We start from the raw sequence: 16,113 nt of genomic DNA, 5'->3' as shown, positions 1-16,113 counted from the left end.
CGAGTGACAACACTACTCTTGCTTCAAATAAGTTGTGCAAATTGCCAATCCAGCAAATGAAATCCCAGTTCAAGAACAAGATCCAAGAGAACAAGAGCAACCACCTCATCTCTATGATTTTCCAATCATTCCTCTTATGTTTCTATCTACAATAGAGGATTTTAAGGAAGATGATAAAGAGCAAGGGAAGAAGAAATGAACTTAAATTTCACTAACCATAGACCAATTTTGTTTATTTTCCTACTAAATTTTATTCATTTCTTTGGAATGGAATTGCTACATTATATTAGCCATTTTATAAATCAGAAGCTGAGGAAAGATTCACGATCAGAGGCTACATTTTGTTTCTTTTTTAAAGTAGTGTTACGAACAAGTCCAGTATGTAAATGAACAATATTTAGTAGGAAAAATGCTAGTTACAGCACTAACTTGAAATAATTCTAACTGTTGGTTTCATATTGATAGAACATGCTCATATTAATAAGATTTCATGTTTGAATGACTTATTTGTCACCCTAGTGTGTGTGGTTCATTATTCTATGACAACTGTTAATTTCCCTACCACACTTGTTCGTTACAACATTGACCTGAAAGAATTCCAAGTGTTGGTTTCATATTGTTAGAACATGCTAATACCATAGGATTTTATGTTTGAATGACGTGCTCATCACCCTAGTATGTGTGATTCATTACTCTACAACAATTGTCAATTTTCCTACCATATTTATTCAAAAGAATTTCAAGTGTTGGTTTCATATCAATAAAGCATGCTCATACTAATGGGATTTTATGTTTGAATGACTTGTTTATCACTTTAATGTGTATGGTTTATTACCCTATGACATTTGTTAATTTCCTTACTGCACTTATTGGTTACAACTAGAGCTGGAAATTTAGGCGGGCTAAGCCCTCTAAACCCGAACAGGCCCGATTTCTTAAACAGCCCGAATAGTTAAGCTTGGCCTAAATTTCTTCGAGCTTTAGGTAGCCCGAATATTCAAATTTTATCTTTAAAATCATTTTTAATTAATTTTTTACTTTAAAATTAATTATTTTATTTTATAAAAAATATAAAATATATATTTTTGATATTAAATGATATATAGGATTCAAATATATAATATTTTAGCATAAAATGACCTAAAACTTCAATAATTTATTAATATTTATTATATTATATATATTTTAAAAATAAATTTTTTTATTCGGGTATTCGAGCCAACCTGAGTTCGGGCTTGGCCCGAACATAAAAAACTATATTTTTTTAAAGCCTTACCCTAAATTTTTTTGGATAGGTTTGGGCTAGTTCGTTAAGCTTGATTTGAATTGTTGGCTCTAGTTACAACACTAACTTTAAGGAATTCTAAATGTTGGTTTTATATTGGTAGAACAAGCTCATACCGATAAAGTTTCATGTTTGATAACCAAAATCAAATTCCTTCAAAGACTCAATCAGGAGAGATTCTTGGATAGGAACTCTGACGATAAAGGTGTCGTTGATATTCAAATGCCCTAATTCAAGTATTAGAGAGAAGTTTAAGAAGCTTCACTACATGCATCACTCGACTTCAGAAGTCAATGATCCATGGTAACCTCAAATAAAAAAAATATCCTTTTAGATCATAATTACCAGCCAAATATTTGAAATTTTAATCTTCACCTTCTCTTAAAGTGTACTGCTAGCCAAAAAATGTTTGAAGCCTTGATTGTTTAAGATTACGGACCATATGTTCAATTTTAGAGTGTTTTTCAAAGTGCAGAAAGGTGAGAATAATCTTGTCACTTTTCATTAACTTTTAATTTTAATTTAATTTAATACCTCATACTTGCAGCAAGGTTTTAAAAATTTGGAGGCTTTTTTTTTTATTTTATTTATCTGGCTAAGGAGTCCTTGTAAAAGTTTTCCAATATTTTTTTAGAAAAATGTGTTTTAATAATAAACATATTGTTTTGTACTTACTTTTCTCCGTGAAAGGGGCCAAATTAAGTTGCGTATGAAGGAACTGTCTCTCCTCCTCTTGTTCTCTGGCTAGCTAGGGTTTTCGCATGTAATTTCCAAGCACAATTAGAGTTTCTAATTGATTGCATCTGCCCAAATTTCCAGAGGATATAGTTTAGATTTTGTTAAATAGACGGGTAATTGCTCCAAATAAAAACTTGTAGGGTTCCTTCTAGGTGGGGATTTTTTGCGATTCTTTGGAAGCTGGTGGAAGCGTGAAGAATCTGGGGTTCTGAATTGGGGTTTTCGCAGTTCGTCAGCTGATTGAATAAAATCTGCGATCTTGCCTTCACGGTGTTCAATCAACGTTAAGATAGATGCCTCAGATTATTCGATCCATGACATTGTGATTGCCGCTCGGCAGCGAGCGAGTTGACAAATCGAGGGGTGGGTGGGTCTTTGTATGGAAACTCGTAGCCGGAAGCGGGCGGAGGCTTCCTCAGCTGCCCCTTCATCGTCATCATCTGGTCCTACCACTCGTTCCAGCAAGCGCGCTCGTCTTTCTGCCGCTACTTCTTCTCCTACCGCTACAGTTCATTCTGTTTTGACCCGTTCTCGTGCATCTAGGAAACGCGAAGTGTTACTGTCTAACAACTCTGCTCCGATGGACTCAAGCAATGAACCATCCGGGTCACGCCGTGATCGCCGTGGGAAGAACATAGATAGGGACAATTTGGATAGAGGGGAGGAAAAGGAACATGATGTTAGAATTAGGGATAGAGAAAGGGATGCAGAGAGGAGCTTAGGATTGAACATTGAAAGTGGAGGGGCGGAGGATGACGATGATAACGACGGTGAAGGCGGTGTGGGAATTTTGCATCAGAATTTGACATCCGCTAGTAGTGCACTTCAAGGGCTTCTTCGTAAACTTGGTGCCGGTTTAGATGATCTGCTTCCAACATCAGCGATTGGTTCGGCATCAACGTCCCACCAGAGTGGCAGGTTGAAGAAAATTCTATCTGGCTTGCGGGCCGATGGGGAAGAAGGTCGGCAGGTTGAGGCACTGACTCAGTTGTGCGAAATGCTTTCCATTGGGACCGAAGAATCACTTAGTACATTTTCTGTCGATTCTTTCGTTCCTGTGCTCGTGGGATTGCTCAACCATGAGAGCAATCCCGATATCATGCTTCTAGCAGCCAGGGCACTAACCCATCTATGTGATGTGCTCCCTTCATCTTGTGCTGCCGTTGTGCATTATGGTGCAGTGTCATGCTTCTGCGCAAGATTGCTTACCATAGAATATATGGACTTAGCTGAGCAGGTTGTTTTCTAGTCCGTCAATATTTGATTGGTGGGAATCATGTTTGGGAATTCAGAGCAAATATTACGATTTTAGATTGCAGTAACTTGTTAGTTGTTACTTTGTTCTTGAACTATTCTGATGTGTAATTCTTGCTAGAACTAAGTGTAACAATAACAGTTTTCACAGGGTAGTGCATTATTTTTATCATCCTAAGGTAGATATGTATATAAGTTATTATAACCCGTTAGTCTGGATATGGGACTTGAGACTTCATTTTTTAAAAAACCTTGGGCAGTCCTGAATTGACAAGTATTATTGTTGACGTATACAGTCTCTTCAAGCTCTGAAGAAGATATCTCAAGAGCATCCAACTGTCTGCCTCAGAGCCGGTGCTCTTATGGCCGTGCTTTCTTATTTGGACTTCTTCTCAACCGGTGTTCAGGCAAGTCATCGATGAACGCTCTGCACACAGCTCTATTGTACGTCAATTTTAGTGAGAAGCTAATATTGGCTTGAAATGTGTTTCAGCGGGTGGCATTATCTACTGCTGCAAATATGTGCAAGAAGCTTCCTTCGGATGCAGCTGACTTTGTGATGGAAGCTGTACCACTTTTGACAAATCTCCTCCAGTATCATGATTCCAAGGTATATTTTGTTGTCAAACTTATGATGACAATGAAGTGCTTCTGGCTTCACAAACATGCTAGCTGCACTTGAGAAAACGAAGTTCTGGTGATAATGGGAAAGTCAAACGAACTAGATTTTTGCACATTCATAGGCAGTTATCAGATTTCTTTATCACAGGAAAACTTTTATTTTTGTAGGTTCTGGACCATGCCTCTGTTTGTTTGACTAGAATTGCGGAAGCATTTGCATCATCTCCAGACAAATTAGATGAATTATGCAATCATGGATTAGTAACACAAGCTGCCTCCCTCATTTCCACCAGCAGTTCTGGTGGTGGGCAGGCTTCTCTTACCACATCTACTTACACTGTAAGATTTTGGCTTTTAAATCTGATGCTTCTTCTACCTTTGGGGTTTGGTTGTTGACTTGATGGGCATATATGCAGGGTTTAATCCGTCTTCTTTCCACTTGTGCAAGTGGTTCTCCTCTTGGAGCTAAAACGTTGCATCTCCTTGGTATAAGTGGCATACTTAAAGATATACTATCTGGTTCTGGAGCCTCTGCTAATTCCTCTGTTTCACCTGCACTGAGTAGGCCGCCAGAGCAGGTAGAGTGTGCCTGCAAGTTGTTCTTTTTAGCTTCCATCATTTACATGTAGAATTGTCTTCCTATGGTTCATTGTGATAGATTCAGATATTGAATACATGATCTACATGCTTGAATTGTTTTCCAGTCTCTTATCTTTGTGGAATCATAAACATGCTGTAATTCTTCTTTTATATAGATATTTGAGATTGTCAACCTGGCCAATGAGCTTCTGCCCCCATTGCCACAAGGAACAATCTCCCTTCCAGTCAGCTCCAACTTGTTTGTGAAAGGTTCTGTTGTGAAAAAGTCTCCTGTTAGCAGTTCTGGTAAGCATGAGGACACAAATGGAAATATATTGGCCCGAGAGAAATTATTAAATGATCAACCAGCGCTACTTCAACAATTTGGAGTGGATCTTCTCCCAGTTTTGATACAGGTTTGAATTACTTGTTTCCATGAAAACAATTCAATTTTTGTATGTAAATTATGTTTGTTAAAGAAGAAATTGCTGCATTTGCGTGGTCTTCTCCATTCCCCCCTCCCATGCTGGTGATTTATTAGTAGCATTGGTTTGCTTTGAGAGCAGATATATGGTTCCAGCGTTAATGGCCATGTTCGGCATAGATGTCTTTCTGTTATTGGAAAATTGATGTATTTCAGCACAGCAGAAATGATCCAGTCGTTGTTGAGTGTGACAAACATATCAAGGTATCAATAAATAGAATTTTAATGTAGGATTATAATACTGATTCAATTTTTTTCTTTGGGGGGAAAACTTATACATTATTTATTTATATGATCATATAGTTTCTTAGCTGGTGTCTTGGCGTGGAAAGATCCACTTGTTCTGGTTCCTTCATTGCAAATTGCAGAAGTTCTTATGGAAAAGCTTCCTGGGACATTCTCTAAGATGTTTGTTAGAGAAGGTGTTGTTCATGCAGTGGACCAACTTATTTTAGCTGGCAATTCTACTAATGCCTCTACACAATCATCTGCTGATAACAACAATGATGCAGTATCTGGTGCGGCATCTCGCTCTAGGCGTAATCGTCGACGGGGTAGTAGTTCAAATCCAGATGGAAATCCTTCAGATGATGTGAAGAGTTCTGTTTCAGTAAATGTAGGCTTTCCTCCAAGTTCAGTGGAAATTCCTACAGTTAATTCTACTCTTCGAATGTCTGTAAGCTCAGCTGCTAGAGCTTTCAAAGACAAGTACTTTCCTGCAGATCCTGGGGCTGTTGAAGCTGGTGTTACTGATGATCTTTTGCATTTGAAAAATCTTTGCATGAAATTGAATGGTAGTGTTGGTGACCAAAAGCTTAAATCAAAGGGAAAATCTAAAGCTTCTGGATCTGGTTTGGAAGATAGCTCTACAATTAATGAAGAGTACTTGATGGGGGTCATATCTGACATGCTAAAGGAACTTGGCAAAGGAGATGGTGTGTCTACGTTTGAATTCATTGGCAGTGGTGTTGTTGCAGCTCTGCTGAATTACTTTTCTTGTGGGCACTTCTCGAAGGAACAAATCTCAGAAACTAACCTGCCCAGGCTTCGCCTACAAGCACTTAAAAGATTCAAGTCATTTGTAGCTGTTGGTTTACCCTCTGGCACTGATGAGGGGGCTATGATTCCTATGACTGTCTTGGTTCAAAAGCTTCAAAATGCTCTGTCCTCTTTGGAGCGTTTTCCAGTGGTGCTGAGCCATTCATCTAGGTCATCTAGTGGAAGTGCACGTCTCTCCTCTGGACTAAGTGCATTGTCCCACCCCTTTAAGTTGCGTCTTTGTCGTGCACAGGGTGAAAAGACACTAAGGGATTACTCATCCAATGTTGTATTAATTGACCCATTAGCAAGTTTAGCAGCCATTGAAGAATTTCTTTGGTCTCGTATCCAGCGTGGTGAATCTGGTCAGAAGTCTACCATGCCTGCTGGAAATTCTGAATCTGGCACAACTGCGGGAGCTAGTGGTTTATCTCCTCCTGCTTCTACTCCTTCCACTACACGTCGTCATTCAACCAGATCCAGAACATCTGTTAATATAGGTGATACTCCCAGAAAGGAGACATCTCAAGAAAAAAGCACCAGTTCATCTAAGGACAAAGGAAAGGCTGTATTGAAGCCTGCACAGGAGGAGGCAAGAGGAGCCCAAACGAGAAATGCTGCCCGTAGGGCTGCTCTTAATAAAGAAGCTCAGATGAAGTCCGTAAATGGTGACTCTACGTCTGAGGTATGCTGTGAAATTTTGGGCCTGAATTTATGATGGCAGACTGTTCTCTTCCATTATTATTTTTCTGGATGGTGATTATGCTTGCTCTCTTCTCACTGTTTCTGGATCTTAAAGTTTTACTTGATCACGTGCAAACATGGGAGATGGAATTGGAATTTTGGCTATAAAATGAATGTTGAATGTTTTTATCACAAATTCTTCAATAAAATACTGTAAAAATGATGTTTAATGAAATTATTCAGAACATGAAAGGTGCTATATCTTTATTTTGCATGCAACTCTTGGGAGATGTCTATGCAAGATAAGGAATTTCCTGTATAGTGCATTATATTCACTAACATCGATTCTCTTTCCTTACCTGTTGCAGGACGAAGAATTGGATATATCTCCTGTTGAAATTGATGAGGCATTGGTGATTGAGGATGATGATATATCAGATGATGAGCATGAAGATGTATGTTATCTGATATTTTTCCAAGTGGTTATGTACATGTCTGTTTCATTATTAGTATGTCATTATAGCAGTGAAGGGTTTTGTTTGTTTGTTCTATGCTTTTTTAACAATTTTACTCAATGTTTAGGGGCCAAACAATTTTTGACCTCTCACCTTTTAGTTTGAATGCATCTAGTCCACCATGTAATTGGCTCTTGCTTTATAGTTTGGAAAGTAATGATAGAATCGTCCAACTTGATTGATGAGCTGTTGTTTTCTTGTTAATCAAATTAATCCAGTGAATATAAAATAAAAACAAAAATGAAGGTAATATTTGTTGAGTCAACTTGCTGAGTTTGCTGACTTATCCAAGTTGTTTAATTTTAACATGATCTTCTACTCTTTGGTTTATTGCTCATGATTAGTAATTTGGAGGATTTGATTTGTTCAAGTTGAGAGCTGGAATTAAAATTGACTGGCCCCTAAACATAAACGAAAATGGACAAGGACATGTTTAATGCTTATCTGACCCATCTCTGTCTTTCTTTGGGTTGTGTCTTACTCAAGTCAAATTCTTAACAGTATCGTTTGTGTAATCATCATTGTCAACAACATATCAGCTACCACTAGTCTCCTGAAGTGGAACTTTATATATATTTTTTGTATTCTCTTCTGAACCTTTTCTAACTCCTGGGTTAGATGTACCCCCCAGGTTTTTTCTTCATATTATAAAGAAATAAATATATGGTATTTTATATTTCATATTTATCAATTGTTAATCCTGTGATTCAATATGCTTTGGGATTTACAATTGACATTCATGAATATGCTTTCTTGTTAGTGATGTATACGGATTTGATGACTTGAATTGGCAATATTAGCTTTATATAGGTTCTGCTATTCATACGACCATTTTAATTATAAGATTTGACTGTAGAGAAGTGCTATTACTATTTTCTTAAATATGAATTTTTCAAGCAGTTTATTGGTTATGATTTAGATGGTAGTTCTGTGAAATTCACACCATCACTATCGGCTACATGCAGGTGCTAAGAGATGATTCCCTTCCTGTGTGCCTGCCTGATAAGGTACAAGATGTTAGATTGGGTGACTCAAGTGAGGAGTGTACTGTTGCTCCTGCAACTAGTGACAGCCAGACTAATGCAGCATCAGGTTCTAGCAGCAAGGCTGGTACATTCAAGGGTTTAGACTCTGCTGATATTAGGAGTATCTACTCTTCTAGCACAAGGGGTGCCATGTCATTTGCTGCTGCTGCTATGGCTGGACTTGGATCCGCTAATAGTAGAGGTATTCGTGGTGGCAGAGATAGGCATGGACGACCGTTGTTTGGTAGTTATAATGAACCTCAAAAGTTGATATTTACTGCTGGTGGGAAGCAGCTTAATAGGCATTTGACTATATATCAAGCAATTCAGAGACAGCTTGTGCTAGATGAAGATGATGATGAGAGGTTTGCTGGCAGTGAATATGTGTCGACTGATGGGGGCAGGCTGTGGGGTGATGTTTACACCATCACTTATCAGAGGGCAGATAGCCAAACAGATAGATCTTCAACTGGAGGATCAAGTTCAGCTGCTTCAAAATCTACCAAATCTGGATCTGCATCAAATTCTAATTCTGAGGCCAAGCTGCATCAGACATCTAATCTAGATAGTATATTGCAGGCAGAACTGCCATGTGATCTGGAAAAATCAAATCCTACATACAATATATTGGCGCTATTGCGGGTGTTGGAGGGTTTGAACCAGCTTGCACCTCGTTTGCGGGTCCAGATGCTCACTGATAGCTTTGCTGAGGGGAAAATCTTGGATTGGAATGAGCTAGTCGTAACCACCAGTTCCAAGGTGCCCCCAGAGGAATTCATTAGCAGCAAGCTTACTCCAAAATTAGCTAGGCAAATTCAAGATGCTCTTGCTTTATGTAGTGGTAGTCTTCCAGCGTGGTGTTACCAACTGACTAAAGCTTGCCCCTTCTTGTTTCCTTTTGAGACCCGACGGCAATACTTCTATTCAACTGCCTTTGGTTTATCTCGTGCACTGTATCGTCTTCAGCAGCAGCAGGGTGCTGATGGTCATGGATCAACTAATGAAAGAGAGGTAAGGGTTGGAAGATTGCAGCGACAGAAGGTCCGTGTTTCCAGGAATCGCATACTGGATTCTGCTGCTAAGGTAATGGAGATGTATTCGAGCCAGAAGGCTGTACTTGAAGTTGAGTATTTTGGTGAAGTTGGCACTGGATTGGGGCCCACCCTTGAGTTCTATACACTATTAAGTCATGACCTACAAAAGGTTGAGCTACAAATGTGGAGATCTTATTCCTCGGAGAAACAATCAATGGACATTGATGGAGATGAACAGAAAATAAAAAACAATGATGGCTTGGGGGTTAATTCTGCTGGTGCAGAGCTTGTCCATGCTCCTCTTGGGTTGTTTCCTAGGCCTTGGGCTCCAAACACTGATGCATCAGAAGGTAGCCAGTTCTCTAAAGTAATTGAGTATTTCCGGCTGGTTGGGCGTGTAATGGCTAAAGCTCTTCAAGATGGGCGTTTATTGGATCTACCTTTTTCAGCAGCATTTTATAAACTTGTTCTTGGTCAGGTAAGTTGTTGTGTCATACTTCCTCCGTTTCTATTTGTAGGAGAAAAATAATTGTATTACACAGTTTAAGAAAATCGGTTAATTATATTAATTGTGTTTGAAAATAAAAAATTGCACTAAAATACCCTTTATTAATTGTATTTATCAAGTCTTCATTACTCTATTAATTGTATTTATCAAGTCTTCATTACTCGTTTCTAATAACTGCGAATGATAAAATTATAAGGGGTAATTTAGGAAATTTATAATAAATGCTTATTGGAGAATGTGATTTTGCTTATATTAAAAAACAAACAAAAGTAGCAGTTTCTCCCATAAATAAAAACAGAGGGAGTATAGTTATGGTAACTCTCATATGTATAATTAATTTACTTGCATATCTTTTTTTAATGAAGATGATCAACTTCCAATTTGTTGCAGGAGCTTGATTTACATGACATTCTTTCCATTGATGCTGAGCTTGGAAAGACTTTGCTTGAGTTGAATGCCCTTGTTTCCCGAAAACATTATCTAGAATCTATTGGTGGTAACCATGGTGATACAATTGCTAACCTTCTTTTTCGTGGGGCCCCAATTGAAGATCTCTTCTTTGATTTTACACTTCCTGGTTACCCAGAGTACATCTTGAAACCAGGAGATGAAATTGTATGCCAGCTGAACTCTTTCTTCAGTCTATATTCTGTACTAGTAATAGTAAATTTTATTTCTTGTGAAAATGTTTTCATCTCCTGTCAAAATTTTAGGTTAATATTAATAATTTGGAGGAGTATATATCTTTGGTGGCTGATGCAACTCTCAAGACTGGGATCGCGCATCAAATGGAAGCATTTAGAGCTGGTTTTAATCAGGTTTTATGCTACTAGATAATCTTTATTCTTTTCACCAAAAATGTGTATTTGGTTTGGTAACGTTGAGTATGTTGCTTCTTTGACAATGAAAGGATGTGGTATTTGGGATCATAAACTTCTGGAATTAATATTGCCATTGTCTTATTTGTATCTTGAGCATTGCCTGCTCTTAGATTCCAGTGCCCGCTTGAAAAATTTTATTGAAAGGTTAACTTGGTGGGGGTCTGGTTTAATGACTAACAAGTAATAAGTGTTCATCCGACTGCTTCCAGAAGCTGAATTGTTGAATTAGAGCTTTTTACAGTTCACCCAGTTCATTATGTCGCTTGGGTAACATGTCAGTGAGATCTTGTGGGGCTTACTGATCTAATTTTTGTTCTGTATTTATTTCTGTTACTCTGCTTAGTCTGTCAGTAACTCAGTATGCTGTTAACCTTCAATCTTGATCAGTTTATTGAGATTCAAACCTTAATTTTTGTTACATATATTTATGTTCTCAGGTTTTTGACATCTCATCCTTGCAAATTTTTACTCCCCAAGAACTGGACCATTTGCTATGTGGTCGTAGAGAGTTGTGGGAGGTAATTCTAGCCACTTATGCAATCACTAATAACAGCTGTTGCAGTCTTACAATATAGCATCATGATCACTAGTCTCTCAATACTCCTGCAGGTTGACACACTTGCTGATCATATAAAATTTGACCATGGATACACTGCAAAGAGCCCTGCCATAGTTAATGTATGAATTATTCTCTTATATGAGGATTAATCTGTATATGAAATTTCTGGCTAGCTTTACTGGATCCTTAAGATGTTTGAATCCATTTTCAGTTACTTGAAATTATGGGAGAGTTTACACCTGAGCAGCAACGTGCCTTCTGTCAATTTGTTACTGGAGCACCTAGGCTTCCACCCGGCGGGCTTGCAGTGCTGAATCCAAAGCTGACAATTGTGAGAAAGGTATTCTAATGAGGTCTTATTTGGATGAGGACACAAGTCTCCCTTCATACTGGTGACCAAGAATTTTTCTCCTGAAGCATTGGTCACCAAGATGTTTTTGCGCTATATTCATGAGTCCAAGTTATTTTTATTCATGATATATTGCTCTTTAAAGTTGGAGGTGTTAATTTTTGAAAATTCCTGTGAACAGCCTGCTTGAATTCTGTCCATTGGCAGTTGTATTCTAATTCCTTTCTCAGATGTTATGATCTTAAAAACATGGTGCTCATATTATCTGATGGTTCTTACTTTGTTGGTTGTGAGAATGCAAATAATGAGATTACTTTCTGGGTTATTCACCTGATGAATACAAGAGTTTACTAGTAAAACAAAGAACATGAATATTATTTACTTTTTATGCTACTTTGTTAATGTTATCTGTGGAGGTTGAACATATGTATTATTATCTTTATACCGTTGATTATTCAAAATCCTTTGTCTTACAATCTGCAGGTTTCATCAACTGTGGCTAATGCTTCGTCTAATGGGAATGGACCTTCAGAATCAGCAGATGATGACTTGCCCAGTGTGATGACATGTGCTAATTACTTGAAGCTTCCTCCTTATTCTACCAAGGTACACGAGATGAGATTTTTGGTAAAATGACCATTGGTGTCCGAGCATGCATATTCATTCACGCCGATATTGCTGTTTTTTTGACTGAACTTTGATGTCTAATTCAAAACAGGAAATTATGTACAAGAAGCTACTCTATGCAATCAGCGAAGGCCAAGGATCTTTTGATTTGTCCTGATTTTCTGGAACTAATCAAATGATCCTGTATGTTAATATATGGCGAATCAGGGTTGTTCTCAAGGAAAATTCTTTTTTGTTTTTGGTACCGTCATCCTTGCTTCTCAAATAAGGGCCTTATTGCTTCCAAGGTTGTGGCATATTTCAGGTGAGTTAAGATTGTGCCTTTGCTCTTTGCATTCTGGGTGTTCATTGGTAAATTCATGGTGAAATAGAAGGAAAGGGAGGGTAAGGTTTTGATTTTTAAATGATACGTTTTCTCTGTTCGGGACTCCTCAATAATGAGAGAAGGATAATGAAGGATTTTTGACTCACATTCCAAACTAATCAAAAGTCCTTTGATCTATGCATGTTACTTGGGTTTTCCTATTGGTCCCAAACCAGGGAAGGGGTATTGTCATTCGACAATCCCTTCTATCTCCACTCTGCTTACATTCTCTTTGGATTTTCCTTTTACTCTTCCCAACTTTGGATGAAGGATGAGTTCCAACTATCAATGGCTTCCTTTTTCCGCCAGGTTTTATTGTTAATTTTTTTTTGGTAATAATTATGCTGAGATCGGTCCATTAATTGCAGTTGAATTTTGCTGAGGTTTGACCGCATTTTCAAGATGTAAAGGAGCTTGCCAAGCACTCTTCAGCTGTTAGAATCTGTGAATAAAGTAGGAATGTTGAGATTTTGACCCCTCCCTTTCCCCCCCGGTTTTTACCATCATTCTGTTTCTAATCAAATCATTCATAGTTAGAATATACATGTATGGGATGAGATGCAATAGGGAAGAGAAATAATTCTGTGATACTATGCTTTTTAATTTCCTCACTCTTACCTTTTTTCTGGAGCAGTGAATATTATGCCAATGCCCTTTTCTTTCTTTTCTTTCTTTCTTTCTTTCTTGATTATATTTTATGCCAATGCCAACCTTTCTGGATTATGAAATTTTAGTAGCCTATCATTGATTTGGATTTTCCCCGTATAGCTTTAAATTTGGTCATGAAAAGAATAGTTTTTGTAGTTCATTTTGGTTGAGGATCGATTAAGATATTGCTGGAGCCGGAACTGAGGTCCGTTGGTCTGTTGCATTTTACTATGGCAAAAATATAGATGGGTCCCTTGAATTTTATTCATTACTTCGGCCAAAAAATTTGTTCAAGGAATTTGCTAATTTGTAAAAGGCATGAAATTATTTCGGCGCCTTTTGACCTTGTTGACTATATTGGGATGGTTGATACTGTTTAGTGTTTACCATCGGCCAGCATTATTGACCTGTCGTTGCCAACGGTGGAACCAAATTTATTTTTAAAATAGAATATTTACAGGTTGAAGTTAATGATTCAATGTTTACTGGTTAAATGTTACATCATTTACCAGTTTAGTTGCATCATTTACAACTGATAATGTGTTTTTTTTTTAAATAGTTGTACAAGTCTGGAGAACCTGTGGACTCAATCATTTATAAATGACAATTCAATATTTTAATATAAAATTTAACTTGTAAATATTAAGATGTTAAATTTGACATGTAAAGGGTATAGCTTGTAAATCTGAAAATTTTTATGTGTATGTTAAATTGATATATATCATAAAGCATGTTAAAATACTATAGTTAATCACTTCAGTGGACAATGAAATTTTTAACATTGAATTTTTAGAAATTTCTGTAGCTGTGACGGTAATTTATTCATTTCGTTTAGTTTAATTTGCTTTAGTTTTTTAGATAGATTAGTAAAGTTCAAACTCTCATGATTTGGATAATTTGTTCACTTAACAACGTCACTTTTTAATTGAAACACTTATTAGGGAGATAACGTGGATTAGAATTAGTATTATTTTGATAGGTGTATGATCTGCCTTTGTCAAAATTTGGCACCGTTGCTAAGGATTGTGCTAGATTTAATTTTAATATTATTGTAGTGTTTAATTTGTGTTTTTGAAGCATTTTTATTTTTTGGAATTTTTCAGAAATTTTTGGAGTTTTTGCTGTAATTTTTTGTTTTCGTGTTTTCTAGTGTATTTAGTGTGTTATGTGTTTGTTTTAGTGTAGCTTTGTGTGTTTAGTTGTTAGGATTTAATTGTGAGCATTTTTCATAATTTTTGGCATTCATTTCGAATTTTTAGTGAATTACTTGTTTTTGAGCAAAACAATCCAATTTTATTAATATAAAAAAAAGTTATTATACACACTAATTCCCTGTAAAGATAAAACAAAGCCCTTAACAATACAACCGGAGGAAAGGAAATAAAGCAATAAATCTAGATACAAACTATCAAACACAAAATAAGCAAGAAAACGAACAAGCAAAAACAAAAATCAGTCATCTAATATCTTTTTTGACAGCAGCACCAATGTAGAAGCCATGCTGATCCTTGAGTAAGATAGAAGCAAGAGAAGATGGTGGCTTAAAAAGCCATTCTTGCGGAACCATACTCCTCATAACACCAGATGCAAGCCAATTTGTTGCACCATTTCCATCATGATCCACAATAGCCATGGAACAATCACCATCAGCATCATACAACTCTAAACACTTCAAAAGAATATCAGTACAAAATCACTTACAATCAACCAGACTATTATTCCTCAACTTCTCATATAAAACCAAGCAATCTGTTTTAATAATCACCTTCCCATCAATAAACAGATCCCTTATCATCAAAGCCTTCAAGAGAGCTAAACACTTTGCCATAAAGGGTGAATTTGCAGCAACAAGCTTCCCCAGATCCCCCGCAAACTTCCCATCATGGTCTCTACCAATCACCCCAACAGTTGCTATCTTCCTTGATACATCAAAAGCACCATCTATATTCAGTTTCACAACCCCAGTATCAAGTTTCCTCTAAAACATAGCTTGATCATAGTCCTTATCCACACATGCAGGATTACCATTCGACAAATCCTCTTTATTCTTAATATCCTGTACCATCCAACCTTCATTAGCTAATCTAATAGCTTTTGTTAAACAAGTCACAGCATCAACATCTATTTTTCCATAGATAAAATCACACCTACTCTTCCATATTTGCCAACAGATACTAGCAAACAGAGTCACAGTATAATCAGTGACCTGTTTCTGCAGCAAAACCATTTTTCCATCCAAATGTCAAACTTGCCCATCCCAACCTACTCAAATTTCAAACCTAAAGGTGAGCCAAACCAGCAACCTTTAACCCAAGGGCATAGAAACAACATATGCTCAACAGATTTAACCTCAGATGTGCAGATTTCACATTGAGGATTACTTGCACACTTCCTTTTAGATAATGCTTCTGTTGTCGCCAAAGCATTATTCATAGCCCTCTACATAAAATGATTCACTTTAGGAGGCATCCTAATTTTCCACAACCCTTCCCATAATTTCTTAGATGCTGAATTTGAACAATCAGCATCTTGATTTTGCTCCAACAATCTACTTTTCGCCAATCTATATCCCTTCTTTACTGTACAAACCCCATTGTTATTTCCAGTCTGCACACACCTATCATCACCAATTATAATAGGAATTCTGACTCCTTGAATCAACTCCTTATCAGCATCATTCAAAATTCCATCCATAGCATTAAAATTCCACATCCTATCACAGATTATATCACAAACTTTCACCTTCTTCTATTCTTCATTTTTAGTGAATTATTTTTGTTGCTGAACTTGCTGGACAGCTTTGGTGTCTTTGATTGTTTTTAGTGTTTTAGACTTGTTTTGTATGTTCAGGTTGCATTTGCTTTCGTGATTTGCATCCTAGGGTTAATTGATTTTTTTTTTTTTGGTTTAGTGATTTTAG

The 16,113-nt window shown here is 37.1% G+C and overlaps 1 protein-coding gene across 1 annotated transcript; it reads left to right on the top strand.

Moving 5' to 3' along the window:
- Positions 1-1,977: 1,977 nt before the first annotated feature.
- Positions 1,978-13,208, top strand: LOC129292190 (E3 ubiquitin-protein ligase UPL3). The gene is made up of 18 exons (XM_054929748.1): positions 1,978-3,260; positions 3,574-3,684; positions 3,771-3,887; positions 4,067-4,237; positions 4,315-4,476; positions 4,654-4,893; positions 5,044-5,165; positions 5,265-6,684; positions 7,052-7,138; positions 8,164-9,735; positions 10,156-10,380; positions 10,479-10,583; positions 11,084-11,164; positions 11,256-11,324; positions 11,417-11,545; positions 12,038-12,160; positions 12,273-12,485; positions 12,914-13,208. Exons 1-17 carry the CDS (start codon positions 2,403-2,405, stop codon positions 12,336-12,338), a joined length of 5,658 nt encoding a protein of 1,885 aa, XP_054785723.1. The 5' UTR covers positions 1,978-2,402; the 3' UTR covers positions 12,339-12,485; positions 12,914-13,208.
- The last annotated feature ends 2,905 nt before the right edge of the window (positions 13,209-16,113 follow it).

The sequence above is a fragment of the Prosopis cineraria genome, unplaced genomic scaffold, assembly GCF_029017545.1.
Source record: "Prosopis cineraria cultivar Desert tree isolate PC_DT_omini unplaced genomic scaffold, ASM2901754v1 PC14, whole genome shotgun sequence".
Classification (NCBI taxonomy): Eukaryota; Viridiplantae; Streptophyta; class Magnoliopsida; order Fabales; family Fabaceae; genus Prosopis; species Prosopis cineraria.
Note: the sequence above shows the minus strand (reverse complement) of the source record. Positions and strands in the feature narration are given on the sequence as shown.

Coding starts and splice junctions, on each gene's coding strand:
- LOC129292190 (XM_054929748.1), top strand. CDS start 2,403: ATGGAAACTCGTAGCCGGAAGCGGGCGGAGGCTTCCTCAGCTGCCCCT. Junction 11,546..12,037: donor AGCTGACAATTGTGAGAAAG/GTATTCTAATGA, acceptor TACAATCTGCAG/GTTTCATCAACTGTGGCTAA. Junction 12,161..12,272: donor TTCCTCCTTATTCTACCAAG/GTACACGAGATG, acceptor AATTCAAAACAG/GAAATTATGTACAAGAAGCT.